Source organism: Brienomyrus brachyistius, chromosome 3 (genome assembly GCF_023856365.1).
Source record: "Brienomyrus brachyistius isolate T26 chromosome 3, BBRACH_0.4, whole genome shotgun sequence".
Lineage (NCBI taxonomy): Eukaryota > Metazoa > Chordata > Actinopteri > Osteoglossiformes > Mormyridae > Brienomyrus > Brienomyrus brachyistius.
Window position 1 is genome coordinate 8,533,554 of NC_064535.1, and position 20,778 is coordinate 8,554,331.

The 20,778-nt window shown below is 46.5% G+C and overlaps 2 protein-coding genes and 1 long non-coding RNA gene across 9 annotated transcripts in view; 2 read left to right on the top strand and 1 right to left on the bottom strand.

The window, feature by feature from the left end:
- Positions 1-2,403, bottom strand: part of LOC125739341 (regulating synaptic membrane exocytosis protein 1-like) — a 32,146-nt gene extending 29,743 nt beyond the window's left edge. The window contains exons 1-2 of one of the 3 annotated variants that reach the window (XM_049009345.1): positions 1,721-2,403; positions 1,252-1,323 (exon numbers count right to left, since the gene is read on the bottom strand). In XM_049009345.1, coding sequence (XP_048865302.1) covers positions 1,252-1,323; positions 1,721-1,875 — 227 coding nt within the window. In that variant the 5' untranslated portion in view covers positions 1,876-2,403. The remainder of the gene's footprint in view (positions 1-1,251; positions 1,324-1,720) is intronic. The other 2 variants (XM_049009347.1, XM_049009346.1) reach the window with 2 other exon arrangements.
- An 881-nt stretch (positions 2,404-3,284) lies between these two features.
- Positions 3,285-12,100, top strand: asrgl1 (asparaginase and isoaspartyl peptidase 1). 5 transcript variants are annotated; one of them, XM_049008695.1, is made up of 8 exons: positions 3,285-3,555; positions 4,149-4,502; positions 5,472-5,673; positions 6,044-6,186; positions 7,209-7,411; positions 10,060-10,181; positions 10,510-10,620; positions 11,430-12,100. In XM_049008695.1, exons 2-8 carry the CDS (start codon positions 4,464-4,466, stop codon positions 11,648-11,650), a joined length of 1,041 nt encoding a protein of 346 aa, XP_048864652.1. In that variant the 5' UTR covers positions 3,285-3,555; positions 4,149-4,463; the 3' UTR covers positions 11,651-12,100. The 5 variants fall into 5 exon arrangements, with proteins under 5 accessions (XP_048864652.1, XP_048864654.1, XP_048864653.1 ...); XM_049008697.1 differs by having other exon boundaries at positions 3,286-3,555; positions 4,149-4,782; XM_049008696.1 differs by lacking the exon at positions 4,149-4,502 and having other exon boundaries at positions 3,287-3,555.
- Positions 12,101-13,696: 1,596 nt separating this feature from the next.
- On the top strand, positions 13,697-20,411 carry LOC125738591 (uncharacterized). Its single transcript, XR_007396868.1, has 2 exons — positions 13,697-13,879; positions 18,954-20,411. It is a non-coding gene; the product is annotated as an uncharacterized LOC125738591 (long non-coding RNA).
- Positions 20,412-20,778: the final 367 nt, after the last annotated feature.

The following is a 20,778-nucleotide window of genomic DNA, read 5'->3' on the forward strand; positions in this document are numbered from 1 at the left end:
GCATGGACAAAAAAGTGGTATTGAGACACACTTGCGTCCTCGATGACTTTCCATGCTCTGCTTGTATGTATGAAGTCACCAATGAAGTAGAAGCTTTTATGCCAGGTCATGCATGAGTGTCACCAAAGGTGAATTTCTCTTCTGCAAAGGGTAATCTCAACCAGACTCCACACGTCCCTGGCAAACGGTGACTTCAGCGAAAAACGCTCCTCGATGACTCATTCCCTATGGTATTGGGACAGCACTTCAACAACAGGAATTTTGAAAAACCTTCAGGATAAAGGAAAGGCAGCAAGGGAGGGTGGTGCAAATAAGGGTTTTAGGATGTAGCCCTTAAGTAGCGCTAAGCACTAAACCATTCTCCCTAAGCCACGCCCCCACAGCTCCGTCACATCGGCAACGAATGTAGTCTGCTCTATCTCCTATGTAATCCTAAAACTATCTCTACAACTTTGCTTAGGGGAAATGGGACCATTCTGGTATTACAGTCACAACTATATTCCTTACATTATTTATCTGTACAGCAGACAGTGACATATATAAAAGGACACATCTTACAACTTCATTAATTTACTTAGTGCAGGAGATATTTTTGAAGTGGGGGGAACCAAAGAATGAGCAAAAGGTCTCAACCTTTAAACATACCTAGACATGCTTGATGAGGCATAAAACTGTGGGTGGGGGGACGGGGGGGGTGGTGTGCCCCCCATCCCCCCACCCCCCACCATCTGCACCCCTATTCTTAGCTGAATACCTGGGCTAATTACTCCACTCAGTTATAAAAACAAACATTACTTATAGGCTCGATTCCTACCCACTGCTATGCCTTGTGTTTACTTTCCAGTGCTTCCAGTGTTTGCCTTGGTATCCTCTAGAAACTCCAGTTCCCTCCCACGATTCAAAGACCTGCAGCATCGGTGAACTGGTGTCTCTTATTTGCCCATTGTATGTGACTGCGTACCCCCTGACGGACCGGTCTACACCTCATCCCTGCACCGGATAAGAGATTATGAAAAGTGTTCAATAAATTAACTGTACAGCAGCAGTCCGGCATCTGAAATCCAAGGTTTCTGTCTAAAGGTTACAAGTACAGTTCCTTAACAACGACACCACCTACTGCATCTCTCTTGGCACCTGTTGCTGAAGGAATACAAAAATAAAAGCTAGGTTTCGACGAGAGTTTTTTTTTTCTATTTTAAGGGACCGAAAGGATGGAGGGATAGAGGGAGGTGAGAGGTTGTGAGCAGTTACCCGCTGTCATCCTGCTCCGGTCGTTTCTTCCCAAGCAGGGACACGCTTCTCACGTCAATGTGAGCCTCACGCCTGTGAATCGGACGGGACACACGGCGAAACACACACACACACACACACACACACACACACACACACAGGTTTGTCATCCGTGTGCCAGCATGCAACTTGAAAAGAGCCGAACACGTGTCGTTTGTGCGATTCGACTGTCGTCGCAGGGGATTTGGTGCAAAAGCTGCTGCAATCTTTTAAAATCGACATGCTGAAGTAACATGCAGGCCTACGGGCAATGGTAAGCATTTTAATAAATGTACCACCTCACACGCTGTCAGCAGTAGCCAGCACCGTGGCGTCTGGGAGTACATGCAAAATACAGTCCAGAAGTTGACTGATCTTACTTAGTCTGTGGATAGGCTGGACTAGAAGATCACTAGGAGAGTAAGGGTTTGAGGAATGGGTATTCTCTTACTTTACCATAGCCTCTTCTTTCTTCTGACGAAGTATTACAGCCATAATGATATTCCTCTCCTCCTCCGTGAGATGACTGAGGTCCGGTATATCAGGCGATGAAGGTAGCGCCGTAGGTGCGTTGGATCCGGTGCGGGACCCCACAGAAGCAGACATGTTTCACCCCTCCTTGGCTCGTGTTATTGACAAAAATGCAAGGGTCGTTGCCCGATATTTACAGCACAGTACACCGACAGCAAGTCTTGAAATATGTTCATTGTTTCGCAGACGCACTACTAAATTTCAGCATTGAATCGGGTTTTTTCCCTTATCCCTTCGCATCCATGCCCACCTTCACCCAACCCACCTCCCGACTTTGTCCCCTCTCCAAACCCACGGTCTATGCATCAACAGATCAGACCCGCTGGCTCTTTTCTTCGGCGGCTGTCAGTGAACTGCCGTGAAAGGCAAGGCGGATCCCGTGCGGCACCGATAGCCTACTCTTCTCCCCGGCGCGGCGGTGATGCTGCCGCCGCCGCCGGTGTCAGAAAGACGGATACCTCAGCCCCGATGCCTCTCCATCACAGACACACATACTCGTCTGGAAATGGATCGCCTCCCTTTTTCCCCTCTCTCTGTGTCACCTGTATTAGCTGATGATCCCTCTAACTTCCGCGATCTGCTCGGTTTGTGACAGTAACTCAAAATAGGTTACATTTCCTCCCGTGCCCCCCCCTCCCAGCTGACGAAAAATTGGTGTAATTCTACAATGAATGACTAATGCTATAACACTTTGCTTTTATCGATTTGGCGAATGAAGTAATGAGTGAAATATTTATTCCGACAAGATTAGAAACCACGGTTCACATTTGATAAGCGCGTGTGGATTCGTGGCTTTTTTTGCTTGGAAAAAAATGTGGTGTACAAACTCCAACACACTCTCAATTCTCCGCAGTGTGTGGGAAATAAAAAATGAACATAGTAACGTTCCTGTTACGAATTGTCTGGCTTGAATTATTTTGGAAATAAAATGTGGAATCATGTTGTCTAAAACATGTCGAATGTTGATATTAATACTCAGGAAAAACCAGCATAAGGCAAAATAATATTTTCTGTTATATATAATCAGAAATATATTTACCGAATCTTAAAAAAAAACTGAGTGAATTTCGTAACAATAAAATAATTATATAGTTATGGCAATGTCCCAAATAATATAAACGCAGTTTTAGGTGAACTATATATCCCAGGTGTGATCACTCTAATTAATAATAACAAGTAGTGTGTCCTCTCTGCGTCCAGGAGATGGCGACATATGGCCGACTGCGAGACGTCATCAGGGAAAACTCAAGGCGGTCAGATATATTCAAAATAAAAGTCTTTTCTGCATCCAATATATCAATGACATATAAAACAAAGAGAATGTGGAAAACTGGGAATTATTTTAATTTACAAAAATAGGGGTACTGTATATAAGTTGCATATAAACCATTTTACTAAGCTATAAACATAGCTATGGAATAATAATTTTATATAGGGACTGTAATCTTACTTGTATTTTGAACGAATGTACCTCCAGGAAGTACAAGAATAGTATTATTTTTTTATATAGGATACACCGGCTGCTGTTCTTGTTAGTCGACGCAGTCAATATAACGCCTAAAAAATCTTTATTTAAATACAGTCAAAGAGAACGAGGTTGCTAGTTTTTTTTACATTTAAAATACAAAAGTCAGAGGAGAATGATATGTATTTTCGCGGCACTATTACGCGTTCTTGTATCGGATGATAGACATTACGCCAATAACGTGACTACTCTATTGGTACTGACTTCTGCTTTTACTCCCGAATCATAAGGTAGGAACAGCGAACGCGATCCCCTAGACGCTTCTTTAAAGGAAATGTAACTCTCCTCTATATGCGAAAACAGTACTCATGCACTTGTCTGTTTTGTTCCGTCTTTTCGACATGGCGCTGTATTCACAGAAATATTTCCTCTCAGGCCGATCTTGTAAATCACCGCTTCCGAAATATATCGTCATGGGTCAGGTTATGTTATGTAGTTAACTATAATGACCCAATGCAGCTTACTGAAACAAATCGTTTGTATTAGGTTTGTTGTTCTTAATAAGGTTTTAATTATTCTGCGGTCTAGTAAAAAAGTGCATCTTTCCTAAGTCATACTACTGTGGTAAAGAAAGTTTGCAGTTAGCGATTCGGGATTCCTTTGAATTTCTCTCTACAGCGCAGTAACGTGTATATAAGTAAACGGTAGCATTTTGTTACTCGTTAACAGTGAATTCAGATAACGTCACCCACCCCAAATCTACCAATATTATTCTTTGCCTTTTTATTTATGGGAATGAATAATAAAAAAAAATTAACTTGACCATATAAACAGGTGCAGCCAGGCTCATATTGACCAGTCTGATTTGTGAATTTTTTCACAGTCCACAGTTTGTCTGCCATTGACTGATACAGTCACATGTCCGTGGGATATTGAGCAAGGCCCTGAACATCCTGCTCCAAGGACACTGCGCATTGAGTGACCCTGCGCTGTAACCCCCAAGCCGCGGAGAGCAAGCTGGAATAGGCAAAGAGAATTCCAGTGTACCTGTACTCATCCTTGTGTGAATGGCAAATAAAGGATTTACTGCTACCTGATACACACACGTACCTATGACTGACTGACCACATTTGGCCACCGTGAACCTGTTTCCATCCTTGTGGGTCACTTTTTTAGATGTTTTGGCCACTGGGCTGTGATGCAGCCCATATATTTGCCATGGCGTGTGTACATAGAGGTAAATAGGGTGATAATATGTATGCAATAATATTTTGTGAAAAACAACATGGATATTGAAATTTAGGAGGGCAGTTTCATTCTTAGTAAGCTTTAAGTGTAAACATAGCCCATTTTCCTATTACCTGCCTGGTACACGCACTCACCTATGACTGACTGACCCCATTTGATTTGTGAAAAAAAATCACAAATCAGCCTGGTAAATATAAGCCCGGTTTGGTCCTTGTGAGTCACTTTTTAGGTGTTTGGTGTCCCATCTGCAATTCCACTTCGCCATAGAGGTCAGTGACCCGCAAAAAGTGCTAAAAATGTGTGACTTTTTCCACATATCCATGTTTGTGTAACGGAAATGCATTTTTAATATGACTGACAGTGTGACTTGGAAATAGGCTTCCACTCTCAAAGTAGCTGCTTTGAACCTGTTGCCTCACACACATATGAATCAATGGCAGAAAAACTGTGGACTGTAAAAAAAAAAAAAACAATGGTCAGTATGAGCCTGTTTATGTGGTCAGTTTTTTTCTATTATTCTCTTGGAAATAAGGTAAAGTATAATATCGGCAGATTTCGGGATGACCTCGTCTGAACTCACAAGTAAGAAAATGCCACCGTTTACTGATTTGCACGTTACTGCGCCGTAGAGAGAAATTTAACGGAATCGCTTAACTGCGAACTGTCTTTATCGCGGAGCCAGAAACTCGGACTTTGGACAGTCTATAGAACAAGAAAAAGCAGCGACACATTTGTGGGCGCCTTTGTTCAAAAAAGCGTCCGCAAAACCACGACTTGGACTACAGGCTTTTGTTTGGTGTAATATTTTAAAGGTGCCTTTTTTCACCCGTTTCTGCGCCTGCTAAGAATACCAACTGTTAATATGATTTGTGTTACATTTCAGGCAGATTTAAAGTAACTTTTACAGGAATTCGAGGCTGATCTATAAGGGTGATCCGTGCATTCTTCTGCTCTCCAGCTGCAAGCCATGCCCTCGCTGCCCGTGCTGGTGGTGCATGGAGGAGCAGGCCATATCCCCAAGGACCGTGCGCAGATCTCCTGTGCCGGGGTGCGAGAGGCGGCCAGGGTCGGCTACGCCTGTCTGCAGGCTGGTGGCAGCGCCATGGATGCTGTAACCGAGGCTGTCGCGAACCTGGAGAACAACCCCGCGTACAATGCAGGTATGGCGTTGATACTGATGACCGCAGAAACAGTGAACCAGTTTAATATGGTGATCATTGACTGGGTAGGTACAATGTATCAGTCTCAATTTTCTTCAAAATAATTATGTAAAAAGACTGGTAACAGAAATAGCTATACTTAAAAGTTTTATAATAGTTCTTTAATAATTTGACGTTTAAAATTGTTTAAAAACCATGTAGTTAAAACTGACTGTTTTCTTATCTGTGAATGATTGTAAATATATCATAGATTATTCACTGGTTTTAGTGACTGAGTAGAATTAGAGCACTTATTCAGATGGGCAAGTATAGACAGAGAGCTGGTTTTTGCCGGTTAGACATCTAACCGGTCCTACGGCACTATTACCAGGCCGCGGCTCGGTGCTCACCCAAAGTGGCACCGTGGAAATGGATGCCATAGTGATGGACGGCCGCACGCTGGCCAGTGGAGCCGTATCTGCGGTCAGGAGGATCGCTAACCCCATACAGCTGGCCAGGCTTGTCATGGAAAAGGTACACCTGCCTACATCTACCAGTTGGGCGCGCTGACACACAAAATCGTCTGCACCCTTAGGGCAGGGTAGCGCAAACTATGGCTTTTCAGGCTGGAAATTAAAGCGTATTCGTTTATTGTTTTCGTTTATGATATGAGGGTTGTAGTAGCATTGCGCAGTCGCCTTGTCCGCCATCTTGGTGCACTGTCAGTCATAATAACGGAGTAAGATTAAAGTTATTGATCTCACGGGGAAATTCTTGTGCATATAGCAGCGAATATGCACAGACGAACCATATATTTAATGCAAAACAAAGTGCAAAGACAGTACAGGTAGTGACTAAAAGGTACACAACACACAAATATGACAACTGCTGTGTCCCATGTTCACTGTTGGTGTCTCTGTCATCCATACTGAAAGAATAAGAATGGTCTTTATTTAAATAAATACATAAAAATCAAACAATAATGTTATGTCATCAGCTTTCCTCTCATGATTTATGTGGCATAAATAGCCATAAAACTGCTTGTATTCTCATTATGTTGCATCAGTCACCGCAGTCATAAATTTATAACGGGCTGTCTGCAATGAAAGAGGCCCGCCTTACAGTTAAAAAAAAAATTTGAACGTGGCCCTTGGGCTGAAAATTTGCCCAGCTTTGCTGTAGGGCTGCTCTTAACTTTACATTATTTAGCTTTCGTCCAAAGTGATGTAAAATTGAGACAAATGACACATTACGAACAAACGTGTCGAATAGGCATGAGTGCAGCTAGGCTGAGCTTCCAAAGAATATCAGTTTACAAACGTAAGCCGTGTTGAAGCAGGAACCGCACAATATCCTTCTAAACAAAGACGGAGCCTAAGATCAAGACTATTCAAACTCAGCTTACCAGTAATAGTGTTTGTGGTGCCGTCATCCACAGAAAGAACACCGCAGTGCGGCTTTTAAAATGCAACATTTTAGAAGCTAGAGGTGGCGATAAAAATGGATACTGGCTCATTCACCCGCGGGTCTCGTTCCGCTTATCTGTCCCCACCCAGACCAGACACCTGTGCCTGACAGCGGAGGGGGCCTCCCAGTTCGCCAGAGCCATGGGTGTCCCCGAGGTCCCCGAGGAGTCACTCATCACCGACTACGCCAGGATGCGCTGGAGGAAAAACCTGGCCCCAGATGCCAACCCAGTGCAGTGCATGATGATTGGTGGAGAGACTCCATCAGCGCCAGTAGATACACATGACACTGAGTATATAACCCTTAATGTGCACATAGGTTCATACATCAGTAAATCGATCATATATGAAATGTGGAGAAATGAAAAGCTTTAGGCTGCTTGCATTGTACCGTGCTTAGGAATGCGCAGTGTTTATATCGACAATGCATGCTATTGCACATGCGGACGCCACATTGCAAAGACTGATAGTCAGATTGGGGAGGGGGAAGGGGTCCGAGAAATTTTGAGGTGGGTCAATACTCGTTATTTTACTACCTGTATATGTGGCTGGTCAGAAACAAATAAATTTGTGCGGGGGGTGGGATTCAAACATGTAATTATACTACATGGCCTGTCGTTCAAACATAACACCGTGGTATACCGTGTTTCTGTAATACTGCCCGAGAACAGCTCGGGTGTTTCGTTCACGGTAAAAATTGCTGTAAAGTTTACCGCCGCTGCATTTGCATGAGCCCTGCATGCGCTGTCCAAGACGACCGTAATCATTTTGCTGTGGTTTGTTAGACTCAATCATTGACAGTGTGACACTTTAGTGAGAAATCTAGCAGAATGAGTGGGGAGGTAAATAGCGAATGAGAACTGGTCACCGAAAAGTGGTCAGTCTTCTGCTGTATGGAAATATCGTGGATTCCATGGAGACGATATTTGAGCAAAAGCAGCTGATTTGTCAGTACAACTTTCAGCTACACTACCAGCTTATTTAACTGACTCTGTCAGTAGGTGTTGCCTATAATTTATTTTGGAGAAAATGATAAATCCTTTATTTTCCATTTGCATACGTAGAAGTACACATACATTGGAATTCTTCCGTATAATTTTACTCTTTCTTTGCTTTATGTATTTCACAATATTGATCGCAAAAAAAATCTCTCAATATCTGACCCATTTCCAACATTGTGCAGCCCTAGCAGGCATAGAAATATTTGTGGACACTGTCTCCTATTTATCTAGCCCTCTGATTAGATTCCACTGTTTACTCCTGAAAATTGACATGTTTAGCCCTCAGACTGAGGCCGGAAACTACAAATTAGCTAAGAGCAGGGCCTTCGGTGTGTGTTTCTCGCTTAGTAGTCTGTGCAAAATGTAGCAGAGAGCAGCACAGCTTGTTTTGGCATATCGTGTGTGTGTGTGTGTGTGTGTGTGTGTGTGTGTGTGTGTGTGTGTGGGGGGGGGGGGGGGGGGTATCTACTGCACTCTGCTACAGAACACATCTCCATCTTGGTTGTTGCATGGTGACCTCAGGAAGTCCTCTGGGCAGCCGGCTCTGTGTACGGTTTCCATGGCGAGGCTGCAGTCTCGGTGTCTGGTCAGAGTCTGCATGCTTTGTATTTCTGACAGAAAAGGCGCTATATGACTAAATATAATCTCCTCCAGCGCCTGTTTTTTGCTTTGTGATTAACCTTTTTTCATTGGTCATGCTCCGTAGCTGGTTTTAAGCAGTGTTCTGGGAGAGCTTCACAATCGGCTGTTTCAGGAAGACTGTTCTTTGGATCGAACTCTTAGATGTTCAGAGCCTGGTGGACCTTCTGTGGAGCTGAGTGTGGCTTCAGTTAGGCGCTGGTCTCAGGTTCTGTGGTGTTGCTGGTTAAATGAAAGTTCCTTAATAGTGCGATTCAGGTATAAATCAAATCTGACATTATGTTTGATCGAAATACTGTTTCTAACTTTTTTTTTCCCTCCACAAAAATCACGGTTTTATAGTTTTCTGTTTCTGTACTGGTATTGTGAGGGTGCAGACCCTCCGCTGCTCCAGATGGTTTGGGCTCTGCCATAGTCTGTGTTCAGTGGCAGGATTAGGTTGTCTACACAAAGCAGGACGTTAAGTTCCACATTATGGAGTGCGACATCTTCAGCTGCAGGCTGTTTCTTTTTATCCCAGAAAGTCATTAATATAAATGTTTAACACTGCAGGATTCATCCAGCTGTCCTTTCTCACTCCAGCTGGGCGACGAGTTTAGACGTGAATCTCTTTGATTTTATTATGTGGAGTACAGGGCTCCGCTGCCAGGTAAGCAGATGCAGGTTTAGTCGAGAGATGCCCCGCAAAGACTATCACTCTCTTTCTGAGCCCTCTCTGGTGTTCCGAGTTCTCGGCTCTTTCGCATGCAGAGCATGTCCTGCTTCTCTGTTGCCATGTCAACCATTTGCCTGTATCGCTTGCTCTTGTGACTCTTGGTAACTGGCAGTTTGACAGGGGTTTCTTAAAAGGAATTTTTTTTTTTTAGCGTTTTAGTGTCGAAAGTCCAAAATCTAGGTCTTAGAGCTGTTGTAAAATACGCCCTGTTATCTGGTTAGAATTTGCATGCCTTAGTGTTTTCTGCCTTTTCCCCACTACATACACAGTTCCTTATCCTTGTGTTCGGTCTGTTTTTGTTTCGTTGTTTTCTTTTTTTTTTTTTGTTCCATTATTGTTCACTGTAGTCATCTGGACAAAGGCGAAGAGACCAAGATTAATGGCACGGTGCACAGAGACTCACCTCTATCTGCCCATTGCATCTCATTGCTTTCGCATTTCTGGTATTCGGGTCCTAAACATAAGATTGCAGTTAGGGTGAGGTATATCACTGGCCAGAATCGTCAGAAATTAAGCCTGTGAGATTCCATGTGTCGTTTTAATCACTGCCTTACGGTGTGCGTGTGTGTGTGTGTGTACCTTTAAGGGGCAAGATTGGCACAGTGGGTGCCGTAGCGGTAGATGCACAGGGCAACATTGCCTGTGCCACTTCCACCGGAGGCATGCTTAATAAGATGGAGGGGCGTGTGGGAGACACAGCCTGCATTGGTGAGTCCTCACTTCATTACTCGATAGTAACACACAGTCTTGACGATGACTGGTTTTATGCAAACATTACTATCGGTCTTAAGTTTGTTAGAGTGACAGTACATCATGCAGAGTTTTAACTTGCCTGCCATGCCACCTGGTGGCCATAAAAAAGTATTGCTACATCCAGTGTCGATACCAGCTGTTCCAGATTTTGTCTGGCTGTTTATTGTATTTAATAATGAATTTAAGCATCAGTCTCTGTGTCCAAGCCATCCTGCGGCATCCCTTCCCATCCTTGCTTGTGTTCGTCCTTCTCACTGGGTGATGTGATCCCTGTCCTCCCCAGGGTGTGGTGCTTATGCTGACAACCACGTAGGAGCAGTGTCCCCCACTGGTCACGGTGAGGCCATCATGAAGGTCACCCTGTCCAGGCTGATCCTGTTCTACATGGAGCAAGGTACGCCCATCCGGACACACACACTGGGCTGTGCCCCCCGCGGGCGTTACGATACTCCATGGTGTTTCTATATTCCCCCCCCCCCCCCCCACCTCGAATTCACACATCGCACGCCCACGTTTCGTCGGCCTGCTCAGGCACGGCATCCATCACGCCTGCGACACTGAAACGAAACTTGGGATGGATCCTGGACGCAGGGGCTGTTTCAAGGAGTAAGGGGGGGTTTGGGGGGGGCTGCAAGCTGTCTGGGAATCTCAGGCACCGGCGGTATTCTACTAAAAGCGAAGCTGGACAGATACTTGGAGATCAGTGTGTGCTCTTGGTGGGGGGGCAGACTTTCCTACAGACGCTTTTGTTCCCACCGCACAGTGAAGCACCTGATTCCACCATCTTCACTGAACCCGTTAAAGTCCTTTTTTTGAGCTCTGAATGATGTAATGAGAGCTGAAAGCTTTCTGGACCCGGTCTTCCGCTGCCGTAATTGAATATTCCTTGTCTGGTCGTTCTCCCCCCCCCCCCGGGATCTGAATTCCTCCGCCCCCCCTCAACCGCCCCCCCCTCCCCCAGATACTTTAGCTCTCTGAGGCTGTCAGAGTTGCTGACCTGGTGTTTGTTAGCTAAATATTAACCAGTCTGGGAGGACGGAGCCTCACATTCTTGCGTAGTGTTTACAGTCAACCTCTGACCTCGGGGGGGGGCGACGACTCACAGTCACTTCCAGGCCTCCTCCGACTTCAGACGCCCCGCCCCCCATCTGTGCTGGGGGAGTAGGTTTGTCTTTCAGCTATCTCTTTTCCCCAACCTTGCAGGGAAGTCGGCTCAAGAGGCAGCAGACCAAGGTCTAGCCTACATGAAGGACCGGGTGCAGGGCTTGGGAGGGGTGGTGGTGGTGGACCCCCAGGGCGACTGGGCAGCCCGTTTCAGCAGTCTCCAGATGGCATGGGCCGCAGCGCAAGGCAACCAGTTGCATTATGGGCTTTATGTCGGTGAGAATTTCACACAGCCAATCACGGACCCGGAAGGCCCTTAGTCTCAGAGGGAGCAGTTTCTGACGTCTCCTCAAGTACACACATTAACACTCCATGATCTCCACTCACAACTCAGCCCCAGAGGACCAGCTTTGCTGTCCCTGGCCACACAACTTGCATTATGATTACACAGAAAATTGCACAGAAACGCACTGTGATATAAATTTAGATCTCTTTAATGTATTTTGAATATCTAAATTCAGGCAGGGATTGTTTCTGTTAACCAGACTGACAGTATTCGATTTAACTCATGCTACCTTTCACTGATAAATGCTAGATGTGATCTTTGCATGTAGGCCTGCACTGTATTTCTTAGAAATTCCTGTATGTTTTGTCTTTTTTTCCCCATAAAATGAATCAGCTATGTTAACAGATGGCTGCTGTGTTCTCACTGAAGTTGATGGATACTTGAAAATCTAAATACGACACAATAAATTCTCCTTGTTACTGTGCTTGCTGTCCTCTGTGCGACCTTCCTTGTGTTTACTACTGCTGTACGGTTCTGTTCACACAGCGCTTTGAGAGTGTGTTCGTACGCTTCCCTGTTGGTGTGACTAGGAAAAACAGATCTTATAGTGTGACACTGTGTGTTTGGTATCAACAGTGTAGCGAAGGTTGAGGAGGTGAACGTCCACGAGTCAGCATGGAGACTATGAGAACCTGTTTTGTTTCTGCTAGCCCCAGCGATCTTGCCTGTTTGTATTCAAAACAGATGGAACCGAGTCCAAAACTCCTTTCCTCATGCTTGCTTCGCTGGTTTTAAAGTGCTGGAGGGGGTAGAACTTTGCCCTGGTAGAACATTAAGTGCGCCTGATTGGCTGAAGTGAATCATGTGACTTGGGTCTGTGGACTGTGTCTTTGCACAATGATGTGAGCGTACGGAGGGATGATTTTACCTGAAACAGAAAACTAGGTGGGCCTGGAATGTGTGACCCCCCTCCACACACACACACTCACACACAGGGTTTTGGGTTCTTGTATTATCTTTGATCAGGTAAGTTGGGACTATGATATTAAAATCAGTGATGTTGGGGGGCGGGGTTATGGGACTACAATGTGAACTTTGACCCTTGAATGACCATGGGAACAGTGCATATAGGGGGCGTACTGTGACGGCCTGTTTGCTGGAGGTCATGTGGGGGGCAGGGGGTGGGGTATGTACTATACTGGTACCAACTCCGCAGACATGAACATGTCATCCATCTAAGCCCCAGGGAGCAACTGCATCTCTGCTCGGATCGATTTCCAGCACAGAAGCCTACGAGTGTGTTTGTACGGCAGGTGATTTCCCATTAAAAATGCCTGTTTGCAGACTTTCACATTAAATGACCAAATGTAAAGTAATCAAATGTAATCAATCACTGTACTGTATCAATCATATATAGTGGGCAGCATGAGTAAACTGGGCATATTTACTAACAAAATCCCATTTCTGAGTTTGTGCCATACTGCTGTTGTATCAGTGCACTTTTTGACAGCGGCAAGTCAGACTGCCAGCAGCTTGAGAGATAGTCTTCTTTTGCTGTTAGTGCCAAATCTTATCATGGTGAATGCATGTGTTGCAAACGGTTAAGCGTGATTCGGGATTACTAGAATGCCTAATTTGGTTAAAATTGCGCAGGGGGGTGGTATTACGTACAGGATAAATACAAAGCAAACATCTGCTTGCTTTCATGGGAGTTGCATTTCCACGAGGTCCGATAGGATCTGAACCGTGGTTCACATAGCAGCGCCATGCAGGGTGTATGAGAGCACCGACTGTGCTACAGAGCAAAGCACCTTACCGGGCAACGAAGCAGACTGTGCAAACATTTCCCCAGATAACAGGCCTGGTCCTGGTCGAGCCTCTCAATGTACCATCCCCAACCCCCCTCTCCACACTGTATAAATAAATATGTAATAACGGACGTAGAAGTATTATGACGAGAAGGACGGTTAATTGCGAGATCGTGCATCTGATACCTTCATTACACCAGCGTTCCTCTTCCTGCTGGAGGACACTGGGAAGCGCGCGCACGGGGGGCACTGGTGTGAGACCGTCCCATTGATGTGCATCGTCCTGCCGGTCATTGGTCAGCGTCCCGTAGCGATGGCAGAAAGGGGGCCGGGCCGAAAGACCGCCGTCATAGAAAAAGTCGGAACCGAGCGATCGTCCGGCGTCCGTGACAGATACCCGGGACGCTTGGGAGTCGGGCGACAAAAGGAGTGTTTCCGGCTTTTTTTAGCGGGACGTAAGTGCACGTCTTTGGTGTTTTTTTTAAACGGGCGTTTCGGATTTGCAGAAGCGGGGCGCACTTATAAATAGGTACTAATAAGAAGCACGAAGTATCACTCTGCCAAAGCCGGAGACGCGCTTAAACTGCGGGGAGAGAAAAAGAAAAAAGACGCAAAGAACATGGCGAGGGTCTGTAATCTAGGGGGCGATACTCCGACATTAAATAATTCATCATGATTTTAAGGGACATCGGGAGTGTTGGAGGAGTTTACTTTGGCGATTGCGGGTTCTAAGCAGGGAATATGCTGATAACTTGTGTTGTGCCAGAGAGAGGGAGCGGATTGATTGAATCCTGCCTTCAGCGCCCGTCGGACAGGGTGAGCAGCTGTGCCGACAACGTCCGGCACAACATGCCGGTGCAGATTTATTGTAAAATTTCAAGATTTTCCATGTTCAGTTTATACTGAAGAAATCTAAACCAAAACGAGGCAAGAAGGTTCATTATTGGGGGGGGGGTGATTTTACAAGATTGAATTGATTTCTACTTGCACGCTGCAAAATGTATTTAAGGTAATTAACCTTTCTTTAATTTATAAGCCTTAGAGACTCGGATTAAGTTTAAGGAAGGGAAGGTTTGGAAACGGTTTGCGGTGCTCAGCAAACTATAGACTTTACTGTTCGCTGAGTTCCAGCTTACCAGAATTTTGAGTTTAAAAAACCCTCTTTACTTATCTTTAAGAGTAGAATATTTCACATCTTTAAAATTAAGATGGCAAATATACGTTATTCCCATCCTCTAAGATACAATGTAGGCCTACAATTGTTCTGATAATGGCTGTTTTAATGTCCGGGGGGCGAAGCTGATAAAGGTGTTCTGTTTTGAGTCTTATTGCTGTAAGTGCCTTCATGCCACATGAGAACCGCGAACAACATCGTGCTCGCCTGCTGCGAAAGATGCTATTCCAAGTCTTTGTGCCTGTGGTCTGTTTGTGGCATTTGGGAGAACTTTGACAGCCAGCTGACTTTCACAAGCCAGGGGAGGGGAGGGGAGGGGAGGGGAACACGATCAGGGGCTTGTAGGGCTGCCGGGGACCCCGAGCAGGATTTTCTTTTAGTTCTCAGCTGATGAGGAGCAGGGCTGCATGTGACAACCACGGACTCGTGGGGTAGCGGCTGCTCGCATAGGGAGCGTCCCGACGGGCCCCTCGGAGGCTCACGTACTCTCAGCTTTGTTTTCCTCTCGCTTTATTTGTTGCTTTAATGGTCACATGACCATGCAGCTCTGCCCCCGAACCCCAGTGTTGCATGAAGTCTTCGTGACTTCGGAGCACAGTAACCCTGCTTGGATATACCACATATACCATATTTTAGTTCAAACGATGCAGTTCTTAAAATAAATACAATTTAACCAAGATTTTATATAAGATTATAAGATATCTTATAATATGAAGGAGTACGTAACTGAGGAAAATGGAATATACATGCAGTATTTATATTGTTATATGATTTTCTCTTCTGGAGGGATAGGTTACAAAAAGACCATGATTAGTTTAATTGGTTTTAAACTGGTTTTTAATTTTTGTATTTAAATGTGGCGTCCTTGTGGGTAGAAAGGGAAAAGGCGTATAATCATTTGATAGATGAGCTTTGAATTGGTGAAATGTGTGTGGTTACAGGAGATCAAAGATTTTTCATTCGGAAACCATGTAGTCCAAACGACTCGAGATCCGAGTTGCATTCCAATCCCCCCGAACCCCCCCCCCCCCCCCCCGCCCGCAAGATTTCTAGCGTTGAATAACTTCACTCTAAAGAAATGTGGTTCAAGCACAATTTCAAGAAGAATGCTTTGATGAGCGAGGCTCTTGATCTGCGAGTAGATTCAGCGTGAATGCACTCATTTCATCTCAGTCTTGAGCTTTCAATGGAAGGGGGAAAAAATCGGCTTGCTACCTCAAAATGTTATCTTCACCACACTTGATTGATTGCTCTGGGGCACGAAAGTCCCACTGCATCTTAGCGAAGCTTAACTGTTAGTACAGTAGTGGGGCGGGGCTAGCCAGCCAGGTGGGCTTCCCCTATTGGTGGTCCAGAAGCCAATGGCTGAACATTTTTATGACTGGGTGGCCTATCAGGCACAAAGCAGGATCCCCCTCCCGCCTAAGATGCAGGGATCCTGATTTCACTCTGCCCTCTCTGGCCTTCCCCCGAAAGTGCTGGCTGCCATTGAGCAGGTTTTCTTGGGATCTAGTAGCCCATTAATGTCATTTTACCCCCCTGGGATCCAAGTAATCATTCTGGTTTTGTCTCCTGGGCTGTGTTGTGGAAACCCACCAGAAATATGGGAGTGTCGTCCCTGGCCGAAGTGCACAGAATCCCAGGAATGCGGCATTCCGATAAAGCTAGCTTTGTTTCTCCCATGACCCACCCGCAGGGCACCCTGGGAGTTCGGCTGGGCCCGGCACTGCCAAGGCATGTTGCCATGTGGACTTGGTCCACAGATGGCTGGGTGGGGGGGCTGCTTATTCTGAATGGCGTGCTGCTGTAGGCACAATTATAAAATTTGGGCAGGGAAGTGTGCCCCCTCTTGGTAAGGTGCTGCCATGGCGGCTTCCAGGGTGTCAGGGACAACAGCTATTCCGGTCTGTGGGACTCTGTCACCATGGTGTCCAGAGTCAGCTCTTTCTCGCCTTGGCGACTGACCCACTGACCAATCAGGTGTCACATAATCTGCTAGAGCTGCCCTCCTTCCTGATGGGTGATCCGGTCGATCATAGGGCCCATGGGACTGAGCCACTTCCCCCTCTGGTTTAGGAGTGTGTGTGGTCACCAAGGTCTTTGGTCCAACATGCAGTTTTTTAACTAGCCAGCAGGCTAGTGTTCAGTTTTCTTATATTCATCCTTCATCAAAATTACCTGCCTCAAGCGAGTGAGCCAGAATAATCTCTACCCCTGGTTACAGCCTCCTACTTCCCTGTCCTCCAAGGCTGGGAATTTTTAATTTCACTGTGCGTGTCTGGGGTTTGCATACTTTGCTCACATTTTCCGGCGTTCCTTCAGGTTCTCTGACTTTCTTCCACATTCCGAGTTAGCCTCTTGAAATATCTTGTTCTGTGTGTCTACGTACGTCCTGTGGATCACCGTATTGTCCAGGGTGGAAGAATGATGGATGGACTTAGAAAATGATTATAATGATACTTAGTCTAGTTACTTAGTTTTGAAGGTGAGGTTTTGGTATGGCTAATGAGCCTTGATCGCCCTGGAGCAAAGGGGGGGGCCAGGCCGGATGGAGTGCTCCTCAGCTTCTGGGTGGCCCTGGACAGCTGGCAGAAGGGGCAACTGTAAACATCCTTGACTGGAAGCTGATGCGCTAAATGGAGCTTTCAGTCAGATGTTTGCAGCCGCCAACTGCTGTGACGCTGAGTGGATGGTGAGCAGCGGCGGGTGAGGCCTCGGGGCGGCGGGTGAGGCCTCGGGGCGGCGGGTGAGGCCTCGGGGCGGCGGGTGAGGCCTCGGGGGCGGAGGGTGAGGCCTCGGGGCGGCGGGTGAGGCCTCGGGGCGGCGGGTGAGGCCTCGGGGGGGCGGGTGAGGCCTCGGGGGGGCGGGTGAGGCCTCGGGGGGGCGGGTGAGGCCTCGGGCATCTCTCTGTGGGACCGAAGAAAGATGTCATGGGGTCTGCTTTCCAGAGAGTCGGGTAGCTACCAAAATGGGAAGATGCAATATTGGATTGGCCACTGTTTTATTAGAGGGGTCGGCTCCTTGGCAGGGCATACAGACACAGAAGGGACAGCATGTTCCGCAGCACCCATGTGACCCCAAGCTCTTTCTGCCTGGAGCGATAATCTTCCAATCCTTCCAGGGGGGGCATCTCTTTAGGGCAAGTGTCAGGGACACCCAGTGTGCATGGAGGGCCAGATCCTCACCATCAGGTTCCCAGTGAGTCCATCAGCTCACCCTTCGCTCGAAACCCTTCACCCCGCTTCAGCACCCTGGACAGCTCCAGACCTGGTGACCCTGCTACCGTCACCTTTGGGGGAACAGAGCCATCATAGACTGTAGCGCTGGTTCTGGGGTTGTTCTGCCAAGTCAAACCTCTGTCTATTAGAGGCTAAAGCAGTAGCTTGTTGCGGGCTTATTATTCCACATCCTAGACAGCAATGCCCCAGACCAGAGGCTCTCCAGTGAAACCACTGGATTATTACAGGACTGTCGCGTTGCTCTTCCCGGATGAATCCTGTCATACCTGCCCCTCATTGTATTTCCTGCTCCCCTTCAACATCCTTCTCGGTGAAGAAGCAGGCATTATTTTACAGGGGGCGGAAACAGGCTGTGACAACGTCAGCTACTTCCTGTTATAGGACACTGCTCAGTGACAGGGTCCAACAAGGTCATCATCAGCAAGCTCTCTGAGGTCCCATCCCCGCCCTTCACCATTCTTAGTTTAGCCCTCCCCCAATGTCTGCGTGACCTCTGACCTCAGGACCGCCCCAAGCCCCAGGGCGTGTAAACATCCTACACTCTCAGCTGTGGCCTGAGCAGAGGCTGGGAGATGGGTTGTTTGCGCTCTCTGGCCTGGGAGAGCAGCATCAGCTGGGGGGGACAACATCAGCAGAGTCACCTGATAGAGACAAAGGAAATAAATGAAACGGTCCATCGACAGGTTTAGAAACTGCCGAGGGGAATTCCCAAGTGTGTGGGGGGGGGGGCTGCAGGAGGCAGACACAGCTGGTGTGATGGGGTACCCAGGAGGGAGGCGGGGTTGGGTCAGGTGGAGGATGCCATTCAGAGCCAATCACATGCTGCTTCTGCAGTAGATTTGAGGCACATTGTAAGAGCAGGAGAGAAGACCAAGCAGGAGAGCTGTGAGGGGGCCCTGAATGTATGTGAGATCGATGTTTGAGGGATGGCAAATCAGAGGGGTTTTGTGGGGGCGTGGTGGTGCCGGGGGTGGGGGGGGGGGCACTTCCGACCCATTTAAAACTGGCTGCAGACGCCTGATAGCAGCTAAAAGGAGCAGCTCAGAGGAAGCAGTGTGTACACACTCCCAGATTAAGCGAAAATCACCCTTCCGGTTGTTGTTTTGTTTCCTCCAGGGTGGGGTGGCCAGAGAGCGGCCGCCCAGTCACCTCTGCTCCACAGCTGCCCCGGCGTTTGGGCCCCCGCAGCCCAAAGGCGGACAAAGTCTGGCCTGTTTGCAGTGAAGCATTAAGCTGAGGGTATTCATATACTCACAAGTGAGCATATTTAACATTGCTGAGAAACTATAGGGAAAAAAATAAGGCTATATATATAAAGATTCTGCCAAGCAGTAATAGTAGTCTTAATAATAATGACATTGCAAGGTACTGAAGACGCAGTCCTCAGCAGAATTAAAAGTGTAATGACGAATGAGCATGATTTGACATAATTCAGTATTGGTCTGCTGCCAGCAGATGGCGCCTTTTCCCCACTGCCGGCTGAAGGCAGTGGCTTCTTGTGGACCAGGAGTGGGAGACTTCCTGTCTGCTGTGGGCCCGAGTCCAGTGACCATGGCTCTGGCTGCATTGACAACACTATTTAACATTTGCAGTATGTGTTTGAATAGGCGTGTCTATTCTTGTACGTAAACTGAGTCCGTTGCCAGGGATACTGACAAGCCCATGCCTTCAATGAATGGATATGTTAAAAGATTCTTTTTATTCCGGTTTGGAAAGACAAAATATATTTTTCAACACTCTCTCCTAAATTTGAATGGAGGTGACTGAAAATAGATTTATGCATGGTGTGTTATTTTGAAGAAAGTTTAGCATTCGTGTAAACCGTGCATCGATTTTTTGACCACTTGTCCGATAGTGAATTTTCGACGAGGGCCACGCTTTACCAGTGTGAAGGGCGGCTGGGGGCCACATTTGCTTTTTAATAGTTACCTCACTTGACTGTTAGTCAACTACGTAGCTGCACATTAGTGTACTGTATTGTGTCTAGATTAAAAACCATCTCAAAATAATTAAAGTAATAATAATAATTTAAAAAATGAATAAATCTGATGGTCAGGATAATTTGCTTATTGTTTTATTCAGTCCCTCGCCGCTACACTGGCCTACGGGGGGGGATGCCAGTGGCCCAAAGGCTGTGCAGTGAAGACCACTGGTATACTATGCATGTCAGTATTTGCACTAAACGTAACAATGCTCTGCTTAGCAGTGAAAGCCTGGCATAAATCTATTAAATATCCATACATCATCTACCCACTTCTCCTGCTGAGGGTTGCAGGGGGAGCCTGGAGCCTGTCCCATGCAGTACGGAGGTGTAAGGCTGGGCTACGCTCCGGATGCAGTGCCGATAAATCTCTTAAATATGTGATGCTAAAATCACCGCTGGCTCCACAATTATGATAAATACCCGAGCGATTATGAAGTTAATAATTGAATTTCCTTTAAATAATTGAAGTATGTCAGTCGGCTAACCAGCTAGTTGCTAATTTATTTGCCTGCAGCTAAAAACTGTGAGAAACAGTATTTTAATACATGGTTTTGAACTGTAATAAATGTAATATCCTCTTGAAACACTGGCTGTCTGATTGGTAGTGTTTTTTTGATAATATGTTACAGAGAATAACAGTACCCCCCCCCATGGCTAAAGCATACTCAAAGCACAGCCCTCTAATTTGGATGAGATCAGCCTTGTCTCAGTGTAACTGGTGATTCACATCTGAGAATTGTGAAATAATTGCGAAAGCAGGTATAGACAGTTCCTTGAGTAATTGGACGTCAAGGACGTTGCTCAAAGGCGCAATGGTGAAATCACTCTGCCAAGCCTGAGATTTGAACCAGCAACCTTCCAATCACAGGGACCACATCCTAACCTGCTGTGTCACAGACTGTTTCTTGGAGCGGCTCGCTTGAAAGTCCCAGAACAGCAAAGACACAAGCGTGGATA